The 22,331-nt window shown below is 39.0% G+C and overlaps 1 protein-coding gene across 5 annotated transcripts in view; it reads right to left on the bottom strand.

Moving 5' to 3' along the window:
* Positions 1-396: 396 nt before the first annotated feature.
* The window catches only part of STK39 (serine/threonine kinase 39), a 319,210-nt gene continuing 297,275 nt past the window's right edge, over positions 397-22,331 (bottom strand). For 4 of the 5 annotated variants that reach the window (XM_022569953.2, XM_089916732.1, XM_089916729.1 and 1 more), the window contains one exon: positions 17,356-17,516. In XM_022569953.2, coding sequence (XP_022425661.1) covers positions 17,442-17,516 — 75 coding nt within the window. In that variant the 3' untranslated portion in view covers positions 17,356-17,441. Of the gene's footprint in view, positions 531-17,355; positions 17,517-22,331 lie in introns of those variants that run through there. The other variant, XM_089916730.1, reaches the window with a different exon arrangement.

The raw sequence follows: 22,331 nt of genomic DNA, 5'->3' as shown, positions 1-22,331 counted from the left end.
TGGTCAACGGGCTCCTTTGAGGTTGGCTCTCCAAATACGGCCACCTCATCGCCATCAGCTGCAAACTCAAGGATGAGGAATGACTTCAAAGCCTCAGCGGTCTTCAACACAGAACGTGGGTGGAGAGGACTTCCCCTTGCTCAGTCATTGTTGAAAAATTAGTCGTTTCTCTGCAACTAAAAGCTTCAAGGTGATTTCGTGAAACTTTATCAAATTACGTCCCTGTGTACTTATGTGCTTATTCCAGACCAGGAGTTTCTGGGGGTCATATTTTGGGTATCACCTTACATTTAACGTATTCTCTCTGATTAAAACCTTCAAAAACACAAACCCTGGTCCACTCAGAAAACTGTCTGGTCTCCTATTTTCAAGCTCTTTCTCCTTTAATAATAAGGGAAATTCTTTTTATGTAGAGTATAAGAAATACAATGCTGGGAGTTAGAAAGCTTGGGTTCCAAGGATGATTGCCAGGAGATTAGATTAGATGATTCCGAAGTCCTGTGATCTTTTAAGAAGTATATTCAATGAGTCTAAATTTGAGAGAATTGGTATAAGTCAGCCATGACATTCATTCATTCAACAATTATTGCATAATTACGCTAAGTCTTGCGTGTAAAGTTGTTAATAAAATAGGCATGAGGCTCTTGTTTTCATGGCTTAGCTCACTTCATAAGTGCCTAATTAGTCAGGGTTGTCTGAATTGCTGTGTTGGAAAATACTGAGGCTCGATGAAGATAACTGTGATTGATTAGCCATGTCTACCATGAGCAAATGCAAAGTCTCCTTGTACAAATGGAGCCCAGACACTGATGATACTCTTTTTCAGAGGCAATCCCAAACTATTTCCTGAAATTTACAGAGCTCTACCATATAGAGCCCAACATTATATCATTGTTTTAAAACCAGTCTCCTATCTTCCTGATGAAGGGAAAGAGCTATATACAGGAGACAGAAGTGATTTAGACTCAAAGATCATCTTTGTATGGTAGTGAGCATTGTCCAGGTGATACTTCAAGGAGAAGTTTAACCTTATTCAGTATAAATATCCCTGCTTGTTCTGAGAAGTTCAAGAAATACTTGACTGATCTCCCAAAGTGGCTCTAGTGATGGACAAGTCAACTCTTTCTCTTTTAACCCACACTGAAGTATCATTTTATGTTTCACAGTTCTGGGCTGATCTTCTTAGCAATTTGCTACTTCAATTCTACTTATCTGTCAATCACTCTTAGATTCATTTTGCACAGCTGACTGTGGTGTTATCACAGTCTTCCTTATACTAATGCATTTAATGGTTGTGTGGCTTTGAAAGGCTGCCAACATAGAGGAACAGCTGAAAATGCTACTTCCCAGCCAGACTGTCCTTTTCTTGATCAGCCTGCAACTACCATTTGTACTTTTTATAGCTTGGATTCTTTGCTGGTCTGACTGCAGTCATTGGTTTTCAACAATATATTTCTCCTGATGGACTTTTTTTTTTGGATTTTCCAACACATATTGAGTGTAAATTGTACCAGACAATTTAATATTACAAGCTTCAGTTGAAACAGCCCCTGTAAGAAACTTATAATCTACTGGATTGAAAGGCAATCAAATAACATTTTAAGCAATACAGGGAAAATGCAGATTTAACTGAGAGGCAAAGTGATGTGATAGGAAGATACAGGCAAGTTCAAATTCTGGCACTGCCGTTTACTAGCTGTTGACCTTGGATAAGTTACTTAACTTGTCTGAATTTCATTTCTTTTATCTGTAAATTGGACATAGGCATACCTACTTGGCATAGTTATAAGACGAAGATATAATATGTATGAAAAGCACCTAGAATATAGTTACTTGGGTTACTATTTTAGGTAATGGTAACTATTTTTAATAATTTTAATATTAACTATTCAGAGAACAAACATGTTAGAAATATTAGGAATATGCAATTTCAAGACTTTGGTTTTGACTTAGATCCTGGGATCAGTAAGGATGCCGTGGCTGTTGTTATTCAGGGTTGGCAGGGTGTGTGGTTGGGATCATTTGTTAGGTGTCTCCCTCCCTGCCTCTCCTTCCACCATACGTCCTGCCTCTTTTCCTGTAAGGGGAGCTCTGTGGAGAAAGAAAGAGCTTGGAGGAATGGCCCCTGCGGAGTGCTGTGTGCTTAGGGTATAGCCCCAGAAGTGTAGATATTTAAAATATTTTAAGACCATGTCCACTGGCTAATATAACATTCAGAGAAAATACTTATGAAGATAAGGTGCCCAGAGCTGAGTGATGCTTCCTGCAGCCTGAAGATTGTGCTGTCTCCTTCCCACCCATCAGCTCTCAAGAGGCTCTTGGGGAAGAATCAGAAAGCAATAAAGCTGCGTGGTAGAACAATGACCCTCCACCTCTTTTTTCGCTCCCTTTATAGAGGTGTAATTGACAAATAAAAATTGTGTATATTTAAGGGGTACAACTTGACGTTTTTGATATACACATACATCATGAAATAATCACCACAATCAACTTCATTAACATACCATCCTTGTAACTTCCAGTAGGTGAGTCCTGACTCCCTACAGGACTCTTTGCTGTAACAAAAGATCCTAATTAGCTGATTGGAATGTTGAAAACCCAATTCCACCAACAGCTCAACTGTTACAGCTGAATGGATGGCCAGTTCAGTCAAGCAGCAAGCGGTTTATTCGCTCCTTGCCTCAATTAGATCCCTAGAATGTTCACGTTGGAAACGAAGTTAATGATTAACTAATTAATTCCCCTCAATCTAAAATTGAGTAGGGACTTCCCTGGTGGCGCAGTGGTTAAGAATCTGCCTGCCAGTGCAGAGGACAGAGGTTCGAGCCCTGGTCCGGGAAGATCCCACATGCTGCAGAGCAACTAAGCCCATGCACCGCAACTACTGAGCCTGCACTCTAGAGCTCACAAGCCACAACTACTGAGCCCTCATGCAACAACTACTGAAGCCTGGCACCTAGGGCCTGTGTTCTGCAACGAGAGAGGCCACTGCAATGAGAAAAGCCTGCACACCGCAATGAAGAGTAGCCCCCACTCACCACAACTAGAGAAAGCCCATGTGCAGCAATGAAGACCCAATGCAGCGAAAAATAAATAAATAAACAAATAAATAAATAAATAAAATTGAGTAGACTGAGGCTTAGTGGAATAGAACTTGGGTGAGGTCATGCTAACAGTCAGCAACAAAGCCTGAGCAGAAGCCATTTTGGTTTTGATATTTCATTAATGTAAAAAGAATGTAATTTGTTTTCTTATTTTGGGTTTTTAAAGACTTTAAGATAAAGAATCAAACTGAAACTGTCCCTTCTCAAACAACTATTTCTGATTCTTTGATCCTGGGAAAATTATTTACCTTCCTGGATTTGGAAGCCACATCACAAAAGGTTCTGATGAACATAAAAGTTAGTTATAGTACAAATCATGAATGTAAATCAAGTGCAACATCTATGGCTCAGGGGCAGAATTACCAGGAATAATCTTCAGGTCCCTTTGTGTGACTCAGTACCTAATTTTCCATGAATGATTTTGCACACAAAACTTAAGAGTTTCCTACTCCAAAGTGTATACACTTCAGGACCCACAAAATCTGAATTTGCCCTTAGGCATCTCTCTAAGGGATATAGTGAGAATGCTTTGGAGTCGGACCAAATTGGGTTCAACTCCCCTCTGTCACTTACTACCTGGCTGACCTTGGAGAGATTACTGAACATCTTGGTACATTTATTTCCTCATTTATAAAAGGCGGATAATGAAACTGATTTCCTAGAGCTCTTGCATGGCTTAAGCAAGGTGAGGTGGGAAAAGTCTTTGGTTTAGTGCCTGGGCCAGAGCAAACCTGCAATAATGGCGCTCTTGTATTATGTAGGGAGGTTGTCTGATATAGCGATGAAGAAAGTGGGCTTTAGAATATACCTCTATTCAAATTCCTCCTTTATATTCTAATACTTACTGTATTATCTTGGGCAACAGTATTTCTGAGCCTTAGTTTTCTCATCTTTAAGATGGGGTATTAAAACCTAATCAATAGAGTTGTTTAAGATTAAGTGAGATGTTTAAGATTATCAATAGAGTTGTTTAAGATTACGATTAACATATTTTTCTCTGACTTATTTCACTAAAACCTAATCAATAGTTGTTTAAGATTAAGTGAGATGATGTAAAGTGCTTATCAGAGTGATTGCTTTTGGCTGCAAGTAACATCAAGAACAAACATTTAAAATAGCTTAAAACAGTGGCTGTTAACTTTGTGGCTACAGCCCACAATAAAAAATGGATCTTTCATTGTTTCTCAGTGTACAAAGTGTAATACACTTTATCACAGGACTAATGTGTGAATCAAATTTGATTATATGACCAAGCTTCATACAATATTCTAGAATGGGAAAATAAGAGTGTGGAATCCGAATTCAGGCTTTCCCCAAAATATGCAAGAATAGCATTGGCATCCCAGTATGTGATATGCTCACTTATATTTTTATTGAAGTATAGTTGATTTACAATATTAGTTTCAGGTGTACAACATAGTGATTCAATATTTTTATAGGTTGTACTCCATTTAAAGTCATTATAAAATATTGGCTGTATTCCCTGTGCTGTACAACATAGCTTTGTAGCTTATTTTAGTTTATACATAGTATTTCTTTGTACCTCTTAATCCCCTACCCCTATTTTGCTCCTCCTGCCTTCTCTCTCCCCACTGGTAACCACTAGTTTGTTCCCTATATCTGTGAGTCTATTTCTGTTTTGTTATATTCATTCATCTGTTTTATTCTTTAGATTCCATATATAAGTAATAACATATAGTATCTGTCTTTCTCTGTCCGACCTATTTCACTAAGCATAATACCCTCCAGATGCATCTATGTTATTGCAAATGCCACATCTATGTTGCAAATGGCAAAATTTCATTCTTTTCCATGGCTGAGTAATATTCCATTTATCCATTCAACTATTGATGGACACTTAGGTTGCTTCAATACCTTGGCTATTTCTAAGTAATGCTGCTATGAACATGTATCTTTTCAAATCAGTGTTTTTATTTTCTTTGGATATGCATCCAGGAGTGGAACTGCTGAATCATATGTTAGTTCTATTTTTAGTTTTCTGAGGAATCTCCGTGTTGTTTTCCATAGTGGTTGCACAAATTTATAGTCCCACCAATGGTATATTAAGGTTCCCTTTTCTCCATATCCTCACCAAAATTTGTAATTTGTAGACTTTTGGATGATGGCCACTCTGACAGGTGTGAGGTGATATCACATTGTGATTTTGATTTGAATTTCTCTGACTAGCAATGTTGAGCATCTTTACATGTACCTGTTGGCCATCTGTATATCTTCTTTGGAAAAATGTCGATTCTGGTCTTTGGCCTACTTTTAATTTTTTTTTTTTAATATTTAGTTGTATGGGCTCTTTATATATAGTTTGGATATTAACCCCTTGTCAGTCATGTCATTTGGAAATTTTTCTCTCATTCAGTAGGTTGTCTTTTCATTTTGTTGATGGTTTCTTTTGCTGTGCAAAAGCTCTCAAGTTTAACAAGGTCCCATTTGTTTGTTTTTGCTTTTGTTTCCTTCACCTTAAAAAGAGATCCAAAAATATTCCTGTTTATGTTAAAGATTGTTCTATGTTTTTTTCTAGGAGTTTTCTGGTTCCTCGTCTTACGTTTAGGTCTTTAATCCATCTTGAGTTTATTTTTGTATATGATGTGAGAAAATTTTGTAATTTCATTCTTTTACACATAGCTGTCCAGTTTTCCCAGCACCACTGTCTTTTCTCCATTGAATATTCTTGCTTCCTTTGTTGTACATTAATTGACCTTAAGTGTGTGGGTTTATTTCTGGGCTCTCTATCCTATCCCCTTGATCTATGTGTCTGTTTTTGTGCCAATACCATACTGTTTCAATTACTGTAGCTTTGTAGTGTAGTCTGAAGTCTGGGAGTGTGATACCTCCAGTTTTGTTCTTTTTCTCAAGATTTCTTTGGATATTTGTGGTCTTTTGTAGTTCCATATAAATTTTAGGATTATTTTTTCTAGTTCTGTGAAAATGTCCTGGGCATTTTAATAGATATTGCATTAAATCTGTAAATTGCTTTGGGTAGTATGAACATTTAACAATATTAATTCTTCCAATCAATGAACACAAAATATCTTTCCATTTCTTTGTACCATCTTCAACTTCTGTCATTAATGTTTTATAATTTTCAGAGCATAGGCCTTTCAATTCCGTGGTTAAGTATATTCCTAGGTATTTTATTTTTTTTATGTGATTTCAAACTGGACTGTTTTTTTGCTTTCTCTGAAAGTTCATTATTAGTGTATAGAAAAACAACAGATTTCTATATGTCAATCTTGTATCCTGCAACTTTACTGAATTCATTCATTCTAATAGTTTTTTTGTGGCCACTTTAGGGTTTTTTATATAGAGTATCATGTCATCTGCAAATAGTGACAGTTTTACTTACTTTCCAATTTGGATGCCTTTTATTTCTTTTTTTCCTGCCTAAGTGCTCTTATATTGAATAAAAGTGATGAGTAGACATCCTTTTCTTGTTCCTGATCTTAGAGAAAAAGCTTTCAGCTTTCCATCTTGAGTATGATGCTACCTGTAGGCTTGTCTTTTATGGCCTTTGTTGAGATACATTCCCACTATACCCACTTTGTTGAGAGTTTTTATCATAAATGGATGTTGAACTTGGTCAAATGCTTTTTCTGCATCAACTGAAATGATCATATGATTTTAATCCTTTGTTAATGTGGTGTGTCACATTGACTGGTTTGTGGAGGTTGAACTTTCCTTGTATCCTTGGGATAAATCCAACTTGATAATGGTTGTATGAGCCTTTTAATGTATTGTTGAGTTCAGTTTGCTTAATATTTCTTTGAGGACTTTTGCATCTATGTTCATCAGGAATATTTACCTGTAATTTTCTTTTTTTGTGGCATTCTTATCTGGTTTTGGTATCAGGATAATGCTGGTCTCATAAAATGTGTTTGGAAGAGTTTGAGAAAGATTGGTATGTATTCTTTTCTGAATGTTTGGTACAATTCCCCTGTGAAGCCATCTGGTCCTGGACTTGTGTTTGCTGGGAGGTTTTTTAAAATTACAAATTCGGTTTCATTACTATTGATTGATCTGTTCAGATTGTCTATTTCTTCCTGATTTAATCTTGGAAGATTGCATGGTTCTAGAAATTTACCCATTTTTTTTCTAGGTTATCCAATTTGTTGGCATATAACTGTTTGTAGTATTCTTATGATTTTTTTTTGTATCTTTGTGATATTTTCTCTTTTTCCTCTTTTATTTCTTAACTTACTTGGATCCTCTCTGTTTTACTTGATAAGCCTTATCAATTTTGTTTGTCTTAAAAAAAAACACAGCTCTTGGTTTCACAGATCTTTCCTTTTTTCTTTTCTTTTTCTTTTGTCTCTATATTAGTTTCTCTTTGAAATTTATTATTTTCTTTCTGGTGACTTGGGGCTTTGTTCTTTTACAAATTATTTTAGATGTTAGGTTGTTTATTTCTAATTTTTCTTGTTTCTTGAAGTAGGCCTGTTATCACTATAAACTTCCCTCTTAGAACTGCTTTTGCTGCACCCCATAGACTTTGGAAAGTTGTGCTTTTACTTTCATTTGTCTTGAGGTATTTTCTGATTTCCTCTTTGATTTCTTCATTTACCCACTAGTGTTTGTTTGTTTGTTTTTGAAGTATAGTTGATTTACAATGTTGTGTTAGTTTCAAGTGTATAGCAAAGTGAATCAGTTATACATACATCCACTCTTTTTTAGATTCCTTTCCCAAATAGGCCATTACAGAGTATTGAGTAGAGTTCCCTGTGCTATACAGTAGGTCCTTATTAGTTTATCTATTTTAGTAGCATGTTGTTTAGTCTTGACGTGTTTGTGTTTTCCCCATTTTTCTTCCTGTAATTGATTTTTAGTTTCATACCACTGTGGTCAGGAAAAAACTGTTTGATAGAGTTTCTATCATCTTAAATTTATTGAGACTGGTTTTGTAGCATAGGGTGATATGTCCTGGAGAACATTCCAAATGCACTTGAAAAGAATGTGTATTCTGTTGTTTTTAGATATAATGTCCTATAAATATCTACTGAGTCCAACTAATGTGTCATTTAAAACTACTGTTTCCATATTGCTTTTCTGTTTGGTTGATCTATCCATTGATGTAAGTGGGGTATTAAAAATCTCTACAATTATTGTATTATTGTCAATTTCTCCCTTTATGTCTGTTAATATTTGCTTTATATATTTAGGTACTCCTATAGTAGGTGCATATATATTAACAAATGTTTCATCCCCTTCTTGTATTGATCCCTTTATTATTATATAATGCCCTTCTTTGTCTTTTGTTGTAGACTCTGTTGTAAAGTCTACTTTACCTGATATATGAGTATTGCTGACACAGCTTTCTTGTCATTTCCATTTGCATGAAATATATTTTCCCATCTCCTGACTTTCAGTCTGTGTGTGCCTTTAGGTCTGAAGTGAGTCTCTGGTAAGCAGCATATACGTGTATTTTGTATTTTAATCTGGTCAGCCATTCTGTGTCTTTTTTCTTCATTTTACAAATTTTATTTTTGAATTTTAGTTTTTATACAGCAGGTTCTTCTTAGTTATCTATTTTATACATGTTAGTGTATATATGTCAATCCCAATCTCCCAATTAATACCACCCTCCCCCACTTTCCCCCTTGGTATCCATACGTTTGTTCTCTATGTCTGTGTCTCTATTTCTGCTTTGTAAATAAGATCATCTATACCAATATTTTCAGATTCCACATATACACGTTAATATACAATATTTGTTTTTCTCTTTCTGAGTTACTTCACTCGGTCTGACAGTCTCTATGTTCATCCACGTCTCTACAAATGACCCAGTTCTGTTCCTTTTTATGGCTAGTATTCCATTGTATATGTGTGCCACATCATCTTTACCATTCATCTGTCGATGGACATTTAGGTTGCTTCCATGACCTGGTATTGTAAATAGAGCTGCAATGAACATTGGGGTGCATGTGTCTTTTTGAATTATAGTTTTCTCTGCATATATGCCCAATAGTGGGATTTCTGGGTCATATGGTAGTTCTAGTTTTAGTTTTTTAAGGAATCTCCATAGTGGCTGTATTAAAATGATTATTGATACATATGTACTTATTGCCATTTTGTTAATTGTTTCCTGGTTGTTTTATAGTTCTTCTCTGTTCTTTTCTTTGTTTCTTCCCTTGTGGTTTGATGATTTTCTTTAATGGTATCCTAGTGTTCGTTTCTCTTTAGGTTTTGTGTATCTATTGTAAGTTTTTGATTTGAGATTATTATGGAATTCATGCATGTTGACCTATACCTATATCTATTTGTTTTAAACTGGTAGTCATTTAATTTCAAATACTTTCTAAAAGATGTTTTTTACTCCCCTCCCCCCCATTTTGTGTTTTGGATGTCATATTTCATATCTTTATGTTTTAACTGTTTGTTGTAGTTATAGTTGCTTTTACAATTCTTTGTTTTTCAGTCTTTGTAATAGCTTATTAAAGTGGTTGATCCACAGCTGTTACTATGTGCTTGCCTTTACTAGTGGGATTTTTCCTTTCCTATAGATTCTAACTTCTTGTTATATAGCCTTTTCTTTTCTACTTAGAGAAAACCCTTCAAAATTTCTTTTAGGGTTCGTGTAGTACTGATGAGCTCTATCTCTCCTTCAGTTCTGAATGATAATCTTGCTGAGGAGATTATCCTAGGTTGTTGGTTTTTCCCTTTCCACACTTTAAACATGTCATGCCATTCCCGTCTGGTCTGCAATGTTTCTGTAGAAAAATCATCTCATAGACTTATGGGGGTTCCCTTGTATGTGACTCCTTGCTTTTCTATTGCTGTCTTAAAAATTCTCTCTTTAGCTTTTGCCATTTTAATTTTGATGCCTAGGTGTGGATCTATTTGGATTCATCTTGTTTGGGACTCTCTCTGCTTCCTGTACCTGGATGTACTTCCTTCTTCAGATTCAGGAACTTTTCAGCCATAATTTCACTGAATACATTTTCAACCCCTTTTTCTCTCTCTTCTCCTTCTGGGACCCCTATAATGCAAATGTTGGTTCACATGATGTTGTCCCAGAGTTTCCTTAAACTGATTTCATTTTTTAAATGTTTTCTTTTTGCAATCCTGATTGGGTGATTTCCACTATTTTATCTTCCAGATCACTTATATGTTCTTCTGTATCAGTTGGTTTGCTGTTAATTCCTTCTAGTGTGTTTTTCACTTCAGTTATCATATACTTCAGTTCTGATTGGTTCTTTTTTATTTTCTAGTTCCTTGTTATAATTCACACTGTGTTCATCTCTTCTTTTCCCTAGTTCAGTTAGTATCTTATTATTAATGCTTTGAACTCTTTATCCGGTAAATCATTTATCTGTTTCATTCATTTAAAAAGAAAATATTTTTGGCTGCACTGGATCTTTGTTACTGTGCGCGGGCTTTCTCCAGTTGTGGTGAGTGGGGGCTACTCTTTGTTGCAGTGCGTGGGCTTCTCATTGCGGTGGCTTATTGTGGAGCACGGGCTCTAGGCACGCAGGCTCAGTAGTTTTGGCTTGCCGGCTCTAGAGCGCAGGCTCAGTAGTTGTGGCACATGGGCTTATCTGCTCCACAGCATGTGGGATCTTCCCAGATCAGGGCTTGAACTCATGTCCCCTGTGGCCAGTGGATTCTTAACCACTGCGCCACCAGGGAAGCCCCAGTCTCTGTTCCATTCATTTTTTTTCAGTTTTTTTTTCTTTCTTGTTCTTTTATTTGAAACAAACTCCTCTGTCTTCTCATTTTGCTTATCTTTCTCTGTCTGTGAAATTAGATGAAACAGTTACCTATCCTGGTCCTGACGGGGTGTCCTTGTGTGGGAGTATCCTTATGCAGTCTGCATGTGCCCAGGGGCTTTTGTGGGTGAGCTGGATCTGAAGTGAGCATAAGTCACATTCCTCTTCCAGGTGTGCTGGCAGCTATCACCTTGCTAGGAGGTGGAACTTGGAGATGGCAAAGATGGGGGAGGGCTAGAGCTAGAGCCAGGGGTGACAGGGGGTTTCTCCTCTGCCCAGTGGCCAACATCACCCTATCGAGGGAGGGGGCGGGTCCAAAGTTGCTGGAGCAGAAGCCCTGAGGGTCAGTTAATGTTCCCTCTAAGTGTGTGCTCTCTTCCCTCCCAGCATGGGCACCTTTGCCCTGCAGGGGAGCATTGCGGGAGTAGGTGTCCCGTGCAGGCCAGGGTGTGAGCTGGGGTGTTCCATTGCTTTGACTGTTCCACACCAGTCAAAGCTCCAGATCACTCCCAATCTGCTGCCTCTGCAATTGCCAGTGATGGCCATCCTCACCCTGTTCAGATACAGTGCTGGGTCCAAGCTGGTTCCATCCTCCACGACTGCATACTCTGCTCAGCAGCGGCAGCCTTTGCCTTAGTGGGGAGCTGTGCTGTGGAGCAAGAGGGGGCCACAGTGTGCGCTGGGGTGGTCCCGGCACCAGTCAGAGCACTGATCTTTCACCCCTGTGAACACCAGGATGGATGCCTTGCCAGGTCTGAGCAGACTCTGTCCCTGACAGCTATGCACTTAGCTACAGCAGCCCTTGCCCTAGTGTGGAGCTGCTCTGCAGAGCAAGAGGGGCCACGGTGGGTGCTCAGCTTGGCCTTGGGCCTGCAATGGGGCAGTTGCAGAAAACCAGCCAAAGTCCTGGGTCATTTCAATCTGCTTCCACTGCCTTGTTGAGGGAGTAAGCATGCACGCACATTTCATAAGAGTAGTCTAGGTTTCTGGCAGCCCTGCTGTCAGTCTCCTTGGCCTTCAAACCTGCTAAGGGGACCTTTCCTCCCAGTGTTGGACCCCAGGGATGGGGTGCCTGATATGTGGTTCAGACCCCTCACTCCCCAGGGACAATCTCTGAGGCTGTGTAATCCCCCTCCTCTTTTGTGTCCCCTCCCAGGGGCACAGGTCCTGACCTGATTGCTTCTCCCCTCTTCCTGCCTGACTCTGTGTGGATCTTTCTCACAGCCTTGGTTGTATAAGTCATTCTGCCAGTCTCCAGGTTTGTTTCTAGTGAGAATTGCTCCACATGTAGAGGTATTTCTGATGTGTTCATGGGGGGGAGGTGAGCTCCGCATCCTCCTACTCTGCCATCTTGATCTCCTCCTCCTAATTCACTTCTTTCTTTCTTCAGAATCCCATAGAGTTTGCAGAGAGAAGAAAACTACTTTTGTATGTGAAAAATCTACCTGAATGTACTCAATCTCACTGTGAGCACCTGCTAATTTTGAACGTAATGTTACTTTACACATCTAAGCGCTGCTGCCAGAATCGTTCAATACCAAATTGTCCATCTGGGTGGAGGTTGGACTGGAGTGTTGTTTATACCATTTAAAAAAAAAATTTAGTTTTTTATTTTTGGCTGCGTTGGGTCTTCACTGCTGCTTATGGGTTTTCTCTAGTTGTGGTGACGGGCTTCTCATTGCGGTGGCTTCTCGTTGCGGCGCACAGGCTCTAGGTGCACAGGCTTCAGTAGTTGTGCCACACAGGCTCAGTGGTTGTGGCTCACGGGCTCTAGAGCGCAGGCTCAGTAGTTGTGGTGCATGGGCTTAGTTGCTCCGTGGCATGTGGGATCTTCCTGGACCAGGGATTGAACCCATGTCCCCTGCATTGGCAGGCTGATTCTTAACCACTCCACCACCATGGAAGCCCTCTATACCATTTTTTAAAGGGCACTATCCTACTTCTTCCAGATTATAGACTCATTAGTTTACTAACATTTTACCTAAACAATAATACCTGTCTTCATTCTGTAGCAAATTCAAATAATAGCATAAGATGGTAATTTTAAATAATATTCCTTGCTCTTTGAGTTATAAGCTGCATTATACAGGTTCAACAAACCTCTTCAGCCAATGATGCTCATTTTGTATGCTACAATTCATGTGGGGAAGTTTTATGTACCTTTCTTAGCATCCATTGGTTTGACATAGATGCACAGTAGCTGGTATGCTAACAGTGCAAATTTTTCTCCTTTTTTTTAGGGCCCCAAACCAGCCATGACTAGGTTTGCTGAGCAAGGTATAAGAAGACAGGTAAAGAAACATCACTGTTATTGGACCACGCTTTTTCTCTGTGGCAAAATAGCACCGAGGCAACCACTGGGACCTTCTGGAAACAGGTACTTTTGACTGTTTTTTATGGCGTGTCTATTCCAGTGGAGTGCCAGCTCCTTTCATGTGGTGTTTTTGGGTGCTGATATTGTGTCTAGGGTCCCTGAGGGAGTCAGTCACTTAATATTTTTAAAATATGCCTTTACAGTCTCCACTCTTTATATGCATTAAACATTTTACTCATTCTTCGTAGTGCACATCCTAAGCAGCTAACTCTAGGAAGTATTGCATCAGCTTAAAGGAAACACTCTTGTATGATCAAAGCTCATTACTTGAAATTTTAGTTCATGCCAATATACAATGGAAATTGTCACTTGAAAACCATTTGTTTATGCCTATTTGGCCTAGTAATAGACCTCTTGAAACTTAGAACCCTAGAAAGCATTACATAGTTCTAGGTTGGGACATTCTGGCCCTGAGGGTAGTTTCTAGTACCACCCACCCTGGCACACCACTTATACTTAAACCCAACCTGCCCCTTAATGTCCTGGTGAGAGTATGAAGTGGGCTAGGATTTCCTAACAAATTAGACAATAAATGTGTGCAGCAGAAAAATGGGGATATATCTGAGTTCCTTTAATTGTATCATAACTGGCTAAAGCCACTTTTGGATGAGCTAGAAGCATGCTCTCTGCTATATGAATGGATAAATATTTTAAACTGATCATATGATTGTACTGTCACAAACTTAATGGGCCTCACTAAGTGACAGCTTCTCTTATCAAATACACCTCTAAGGCAAAAGAAGACCTAAGATTATTTACTATCAAATGCAAATCCTAACTTTGGGCAGAAGTCCTCCAATGTTAATTAGCTCATGTTCACCATCTCTGTAATTTAATTACTTAACTGTAGATTCTGCTTACCAGTTTAACTTGGAGGGTTCACCAGGAAGGTATATTGCTCAACACAAAATAGACCACAGGTGCACTGTTGAGATGAGTGAAAATCCTGATATAAAAATTTCCCATGCTATGATTCTATATGGGACTAGATTTGTTTTTTGAGAGAATTCTTGGCTCTTCCCCTAAAGACTGCTACTTCACCCTACTCCCACATGAAGAAGAGGCATGAAGATATACCATATTTACCAGCATGTATGTAACAACACATAGGGAAATTTATAACTTTACACAGATAATTATTTGGAAAAAGAAATTAAGTTTTCATCACACACGATTTGTAGGTGTCTCTAAAAGTTGTCTTATATACAGAAAACCATTTTGTTCATACAAGAACAATATATTGGGGCTTCCCTGGTGGCACAGTGGTTGAGAGTCCACCTGCCGACGCAGAGGACACGGGTTTGTGCCCCGGTCTGGGAAGGTCCCACATGCCACGAAGCGGCTGGGCCCGTGAGCCATGGCCGCTGAGCCTGCACGTCCGGAGCCTGTGCTCCGCAACAGGAGAGGCCACAACAGTGAGAGGCCCGTGTACCGCAAAAAAAAAAAAAAAAAGAGATAATGATAACTTCCTTTTATTTTAGATCTTTGCAAGTTGACCACAGTAGAGACACATGGGATGTGGGGCAGTTTTTGTATGTATTTAGGTATGAGATGTGAGTGCCTTGATTTTACGAAGACGTGTAAACCCTCCTGTTTGTCAAAGCATGTGAAGCTGTCCAAATAAATAATGCCAAATATCTGTGTTAGCGAAGTTTAGGTCTTTGCCAGTGAGCACCATCACAATGTGTCAGGTTTAATCAAAAGCCTGATTAGGAGAAACAGTCACAGAGGACTGCCTAAAGGAAACATAGCCCACTCATTCCACTCAGTTTTAAATGTGTTATATCGTTCTAGACCACAAGTGAGAGCAACTGCTTGGATCACACTCTCAGCTCCTGGCTGACCAGCATTTCCTATCATACACCCTACACATCTGGGCCCCCACAGAAAGTACTAGAAAGGGTAAGTAAGTGTTCAAAACTTGCGATATATGTATCAATGCTTTGAGAGTTTTTAAGTTTCTGAATACATAACTCAAACTTCCAAGAAGGATTTCATCTCAGGGTTTAGTACTAGGAAAAATCGTGTTTCTCCTTGAGGAAAAAAAAAAAAAAAAGTGTTCCTCTTCACTGTTGCTGTGTTGGAAGCTCTAATCCCAATCTGTGTGCTGCTCTAGCAATGATGCAGAACCTCATCATGAACTTCTGTGTCCTAACTTCATACTTGCATTCATCTTGTTAGCCAAATCTTACCCTTCATCCTAATTTCTTTATGTATTTGAAAGTCTGTATCTTGGTATATAAATATATGTAAGCTCCCTCAAATACCATTAGGGAATATGGGTGTAAAGAAAATATAGCGTTATTCTTTATATATTGCAAAAGAGAGTTCTACAGTTCCTCATGTACGTTTTATTCTGAGAACAATATGAGGGTCTTTTCTTATACTGTTTTTGGCCACAAGTTGTGCAGTGGATGTCAGGAAGCCAGGGCCCTAGGAGGCCAGCTCTGCAGGAAGCTCTGAAAGGCCCTGGACAAGTCCTGTAACCACTCCTGCCTTAGCAGATGGAAGGAATTCTTCCCACTTGTCCCCTGCAGCCCTGTGGTTTTTGGTTTAAAGACAGACTGTCTACATGGAGTGTGAATGTTTGTCTTTCATTCTTTTATCGTCATACCTGATTTTCTGTGACTGGACGGATGCCTGATGGGTGCCTTAGTCTTCCTCCAGGGCACTTTTCACCAGTTAATTCTCACTAGGCATTTTATGAAAGCCCTAAATATCACTGCATTAATGCAGACACTGCCTAGAGGAGGAATGAAACAATGTGACACTACCTCTTTGTGCAATAATACACTTTTATTTTCCTTTTACCTTTGCAGTCATCTTTGAGTAATTGTTGTGTAAACAATAGAATGGAATGAAATTACATTAAATTGTATGCAAATGGCTCTAGAACACCTTAACAATTATGACAAGGCAATTATAAATAACTTTTTTGTCCTTAGTAATATATATTTGCTTTTTAAAGTACATTAAAGAGCTGCCATATCTAGGGTTAGCTAGGAAAGAGCAAATGCTACCATCTGGGAGCCACCTCCCTGAAAGTTTAGACTCCAATTTTGAAAATCCTAAGGTTTACTATTCCATAATGTATAGTCAAGCAGAGGGCTATTTGGGTTGAAAGTATTTATTCTTGAAACTTAAGAGCGTTTTACCTTTTGGTCATTGCACAAAACCCTTTCTTCTATTATTTTTCACTCCATCTGGGTATTCTGCAGAATTTCAAGTAAAACACGGATTCTGGTATATTTTCAAGTTTGTCACCTTTGGAACGACAGATCCTATCACTTCAGGAGATGTCAAATCAGAGGTGGGTACATAATTAGCAATCTAATAGAATGGCAACGTTTTATAGAGCATCCTAAACGTCCCAGTGAAGCAAAACTTACATATGCCACTTTGCGTAGAGGAAATTTTAGAGCTGAGACTATTCCAGAGTAAAGCAGCCTCGGGCACATTCTTAATGTGAAAGTTTTTTTGTTTTTGCAAGGCACCTCCCTCTCCCAAGAGACAATCAGCTTGTGGACTGGTTTTCAGGCAAACCAAAAAGAGTAAAAGTAAGCATCCTAGTTCCTAATTCAGTCATTTCAAAATTCACAAGTTATAAATACTCCAAAGATAGACCTGAAACTTTTTGTTTAAATAACAAGAGAGTAACTGCAAGAAGCATATATAATCAAAAACGGTTTTTTCTTTCTTCTAGCTAAGGTGTGTAATGCATAAATATATGAAAAATAAAATTCACAGTCAGTTTTAAAACTAGAATTCAAGTTCGGCTAATAAATCTTAATTTTATATTAATTTCTAAATACAACAGAAGAGGCAGTATTGTCAGATGTACAATAAAGTATTATAACAGAAAGGAAGGACAACCATGAGAGAAGAGATAGGCTTCTGATAGAAAAAAATTCCTTTCGTTGCCAATAAATAGGACCACCTGAGTGTGTTTCAGATTCTTTTCACGTAAGGGAGATCCGAATTGACTGCTGAGGGTATTAAATAGCTTTTGGAAAAATGAGCAACAGTCGTGCAGCTGTGGTGTTTGCTTGTTCTCATACTGTGGGTTGCTAGAGAATAAAGCAGAACTCAGTGTTGTTAAGTTTAAAAAAATTCTTTTTTATCCCGTTATGTTGAAGCCGGCCTCTTCACAATCCTCTGATTTTGCTAGGGGGTGGGAGGAAGTGGCAGGGGAGGGAAAGGTTGGGGGGAGGCATGGCAGATCAGGGCGACATCAAGGGACAGACATCAGCTGACACTCAACTGAGCAAACCCAATCAGCTTCACTTCGTCGGGAATCTCCGACCCGTCACAGCCAGAAGCCTGAAAAGGGAAAAAGAAACGCTCAGTGCTGGTTGGTGGCTACTGGTTTTTTACAGACTTGTTCGTGTGACGGCAGATCCAAGCACCGTCTTCAAGGGGCCAGGTGTCCCGTCTCTTCCAGGAGACATCCTTCAGTGACTACTGGGTGCTAAGTACCCTGAGAAATCTGGACCTCCAGTACAGAAGGGATTTGTTACCCGTGAAAACACCACCACTGGAACCACCGATGAACCACAGGACGGTGCAGAAGGTACATACACAATCTCAACAACTAAGTAAAATGCTTTTAAATATGCTTTACTTTTAAAAGAATATTATGAAAGTGAGCAGAAGAGATCTAACAGGTCACACTCAAGGGTAATTTGGTTTTTATCAAAATCACTTCCTTTGTCAAACTGGCCAAAAAAAAAAGTGGTCACCAAGTAGTTAGTGGAACAGCTCATGACAGACAATGTTGGTTGTCTGTTGGTTTAAATATGTGTAGATTTTACACGGAAAGGTACCATAACAAGTTTTTCCATGAACAATTTACCAAGTTATAGAGTGCCAAATACTTTATCATTGCAAAATCCAAAGAAACTGCAAATAAGCCATTGCCCATCAAAGCTTTCACTGGCCCTAATTCAGCTTATTCTCCTCTTTTTGACCTCCCTCTCCTACACACGCACACAGAGTACTCAGATCACCATTCTAAGTTGCCTCTTCACCCTGTAGTACAAAAATCACAACTGGACATTATGTAAGTACTACGAGTGGGGTGAAGAAAGTTTGAATGCCTGGGAATGGGCAGTTAATTACCAAAGGGCCATACAAACCTTTTCTTGGCCTAAATTATTGCCTGCTAAATTATTGTTGAAACAATTAGTTTCCCAGGGTACGAAGCCCTTTCCAAAATCATCACGGTGAAGCTGCTTAGCATTGCTCCAAAAAAACGTACAGAAACCAGTCCTTTGCCAACCCCAGCATTTTCCTTTAAAATAAGCAGCTAATTAGAACATATAACTTAATATTCTAAAATAATTTAAAAATAATTATCCTTAAAATAACAGTGTGAGCAGTTATCCATAGCCTAAAGAGTAGGAATATTTTCACGTGACAGATAAGATATTCAGTAAAATACCATTTCCAATTTCCATTGTTTGCATTGCCAGGGTCAGAAAGGTCAGAAGTGCTTCTTATCACTGCGAACAAAGCAGTCATACTGATACTGTAATGCTTACCATACCACCCCACCAATTTTCTCCTTCTACTACCTCTGTTTCTTGATCTATCCTCCTAAACTTCCCTTCTCTCCTTGTCGCTATTGCCAACAACGTCATTTACTCAGCCCACTGATGCGGGCAGAGACAATCTGTGTAGACAATTGACAAACATCTGAGGTCAAGCTATTGCTGCTGCCGTTGACAAAGAGGTCAGACTAGCAAGTGTGAAGCACGTCAGTGCATTTGAAAGCTACATCAGAAATTTGTAAATGTGAATAGCAGGAGGTTAAAATGGCTAGAAATAAAAACATTAAAATCCTTCCAGTGAAGAGTAATAGAAGTGAGAATTGTAGTCAGTCAAACCAGTGATTATGTGGGTACACGGCATAGGGGGCCCACGTCCCGTCCTATGTTCTGTTTCCTGGCAAAGAGGCACAGGCCAGGGGGTTTGGCTTTGCTTCAAGGCACTCAGCCCTCCCTCCTCCAACTATCTTGCTAGCTCTCTCTTAAGGCCAAGTCCTTGCCTCTTTGCGGCTTGCTCACGAGGGCAACATGCATCTAGAGAAAAGTGACCAGAAACCCTTAACGCAGCAGTTCTCAAACTTTATCAAGAACTCCAAACAGTTATGTCTCTGTGGGTTACATTTATTGTACCGACTTAGAGATGTATTTATTGTACCGACTTAGAGATGTTAAAAAAATTATTTTTATAAACAAATGGGACAGAGCCAAACTTACAAGCTTTTGCACAGCAAAGGAAACCATAAACAAAGCGAAAAGACAATCTACAGAATGGGAGAAAATATTTGCAAACAAACAATGCCACCGACAAGGGCTTAATTTCCAAACTATACAAACAGCTCATACAACTCAACAGAGAAACAAACAATCAAAAAATGGGCAGAAGACCTAAACTGACATTTCTCCAAAGAAGACATACAGATGGCCAACAGGCACACAAAAAGATGCTCAATCGCTAATTATTAGAGAGATGCAAATCAAAACTACAATGAGGCACCACCTCACACCGGTCAGAATGGCCATCGTTAAAAAGTCTAAAAATAACAAATGCTGGAGAGGGTATGGAGAAGAGGGAACCCTCCTACACTGTTGGTGGGAATGTAAGTCGGTGCAGCCAGTATGGATGTTCCTCAGAAAACTAGAGTTACCATATGATCCAGCAGTCTCACTCCTGGGCATATATCCAGACGAAACTAATCCAAAAGAGATACATGCACCCCTATGTTCATAGCACTATTCACAACAGCCAAGACATGGAAGCAACCTAAATGTCCATCAACAGAATGGATAAAGATGTGGTACATATATACAATGAAATACTCAGCCATAAAAAAGAATGACATAATGCCATTTGCAGCAACATGGACGGACCTAGAGATTATCGTACTAAGTAAATCAGAAGGAGAAAGACAAATACCATATGGTATCATTTACGTGGAATCTAAAATATGAACCTATCTGCGAAATAGAAACAAACCCATGGACATGGAGAACAGACTTGCGGTTGCCAAGGGGGAGAGGGTTGGGGGAAGGATGGAGTGGGAGGCTGGGGTTAAAGTTATTATAGATATAAATGGAGAAACAACAAGGTCCTACCGTATAGCACAGGGAACTATTATATTTAGTGTCCTATGATAAAACCATAATGGAAAAAGAATATTAAAAAAAAGAATGTATCACTTTGCTGTATAGCAGAAATTAACACAAAGTTGTAAATCAACTGTATTTCAATAAAAAATATTTTTAGTAATGTTAAAGTACTAAATATATTTTAAAACATAAAACATGTTTATGTAGATTATCTGGTACTGACCATCTTAGAAAATAGTTATTTCTAAAGTATTCATTTACTGATTCATTAGACATTATAGAAATAAACCCACTGCGTGCTAATAAATAAAATCTTCATGAAAAATAAATAACCATAGTTTCATTTGAGAAGAGTGGCACTACTTTTTCCCTTCTTGCAAATCTTTAATGTTTTGCTTAATAGAAGATGGCTGGCTTCTTACACCTGCATCTGCATTCACTCTATTGCTCTGTTTTCCTTAAAGTGTATAAAGAAAATCCAGTCTTTCACAAATAGGTAATTGGAAAAGGGAAGAGTATCTTAATAGCCTTTCCAGATAATTGTGGATATCATTTGTTACTATGCCGAAACTTGCCAAGTGGTATTTTTTCTTTCTTTCTTTTTTTTCAGATTCAGGTTCCTTTTTATTCAGGAGCACGTCTTTTCATAATGCCAATGGTGAGCATTGTCAAGATCCATTCATCCATCAGGGGCTGCAAAATGATGATATTCTATCATTCCTTCCCTATTTGCTAGCTGAATGCTTCTACAAAAAGAAACTTCTCCTCATCAACTATTTGGCTACCCTTAATGGCAGTGTCCATATATACTCCAGTTGCTGAGGCCTCCATGGGCTGCGAGCTGTGCAGTCGCCGTCACTGCGTCGTGGAGGTGGGATGGGGGAGGGAGGTTCGCTGCTGCTTCAAGGCCCGGGCCAGTAGACACAGCCCTGAGCCTGTCCCCGGGCCCCTCAGCTCCCCTGCTGGCCCCGAGGCAGGAGGACCTAGGGAAGAAGGCCCGATCTTCCTCTCAACTGCGCTCTCTGCCATGGGGACCACTGCGAGGCTGACTGCCAAGTGGGATTTTCTTAAAGCTTAGTTGCAATGTAGAATGTGAAACCATCACATTCAACGTTTCATAACTCTATTATAGTAAACAGTGGTCTACTTTAACTTTGAATGGATCTGTTACCTGTGTATGATGTTTTAGCATCACTGAGCTATGCAAACCTTCCAAATGTTGACATTAAACAATATCAGCAAATCATATTTATTAATATTACCCATCACCAAGCTCATCAGAAATGCCTTTTAAGTACTGGGGGTCGGGCGGGGGGTGTTTCTGTCAAGCTTACCGTGGCAGATAGAAGTTTTCTAAAATCCTGTTTTTGCTTGAAATCTGAAGTTTCTTATCGACAACAAATATTGTCAGTTGTTTTCCTTAACGTGTCAGGCTTGGTTCATTTTGAAAAACAAGTCTGCCAAATCCCTAGTCTGAATAGCCAATGTTTGTCAGTTGTTCTTCCAAGTAAAAGTGATATTCCATGAAAAAAAAATATTGGCTAGTTCGGCTCACAACTCAAACAGCTCACCAGTGCTTTTCCTGGAGACAACCATCATACTTCAGTCCTGAAGAAATGCTTCCCACCTCATCACACAGAATACTAAAAAGACGTGTTCTCAAGTGGGGACTTGAGCCAGTTCCACTTACTTCTTAAAATTTTATTTACTCACTGAGTGATGGAATGAGTGCTTTGAAGATGATGCCTACTACTACGGTTTGATGTTCCTGCCTTGATGTGTGCCAACATCAGTAGCTTTAACCACAATGGCTTTTACACCAAATGTCAACACAATGGAAAAGGCCAAGTAACACCTTAGTATTGTTAGGAAAAGTTTTGACACTCAGGGTCCCTTAAAATGGTTTCAAGGAATCCCAGAAGTTCAGTACCCTCACTTTGAGAACTCCGCTTCAAAGGAAAATGTATCCGTTATCAGGACTGTAGCATGATAGTGTAACACC

This window comes from Delphinapterus leucas, chromosome 8 (genome assembly GCF_059928025.1).
Source record: "Delphinapterus leucas isolate spDelLeu-1000000601 "Yukka" chromosome 8, BTC_Dleu_Yukka2, whole genome shotgun sequence".
Taxonomy (NCBI): domain Eukaryota; kingdom Metazoa; phylum Chordata; class Mammalia; order Artiodactyla; family Monodontidae; genus Delphinapterus; species Delphinapterus leucas.
This window is presented reverse-complemented; position numbering and strand designations above follow the sequence as displayed.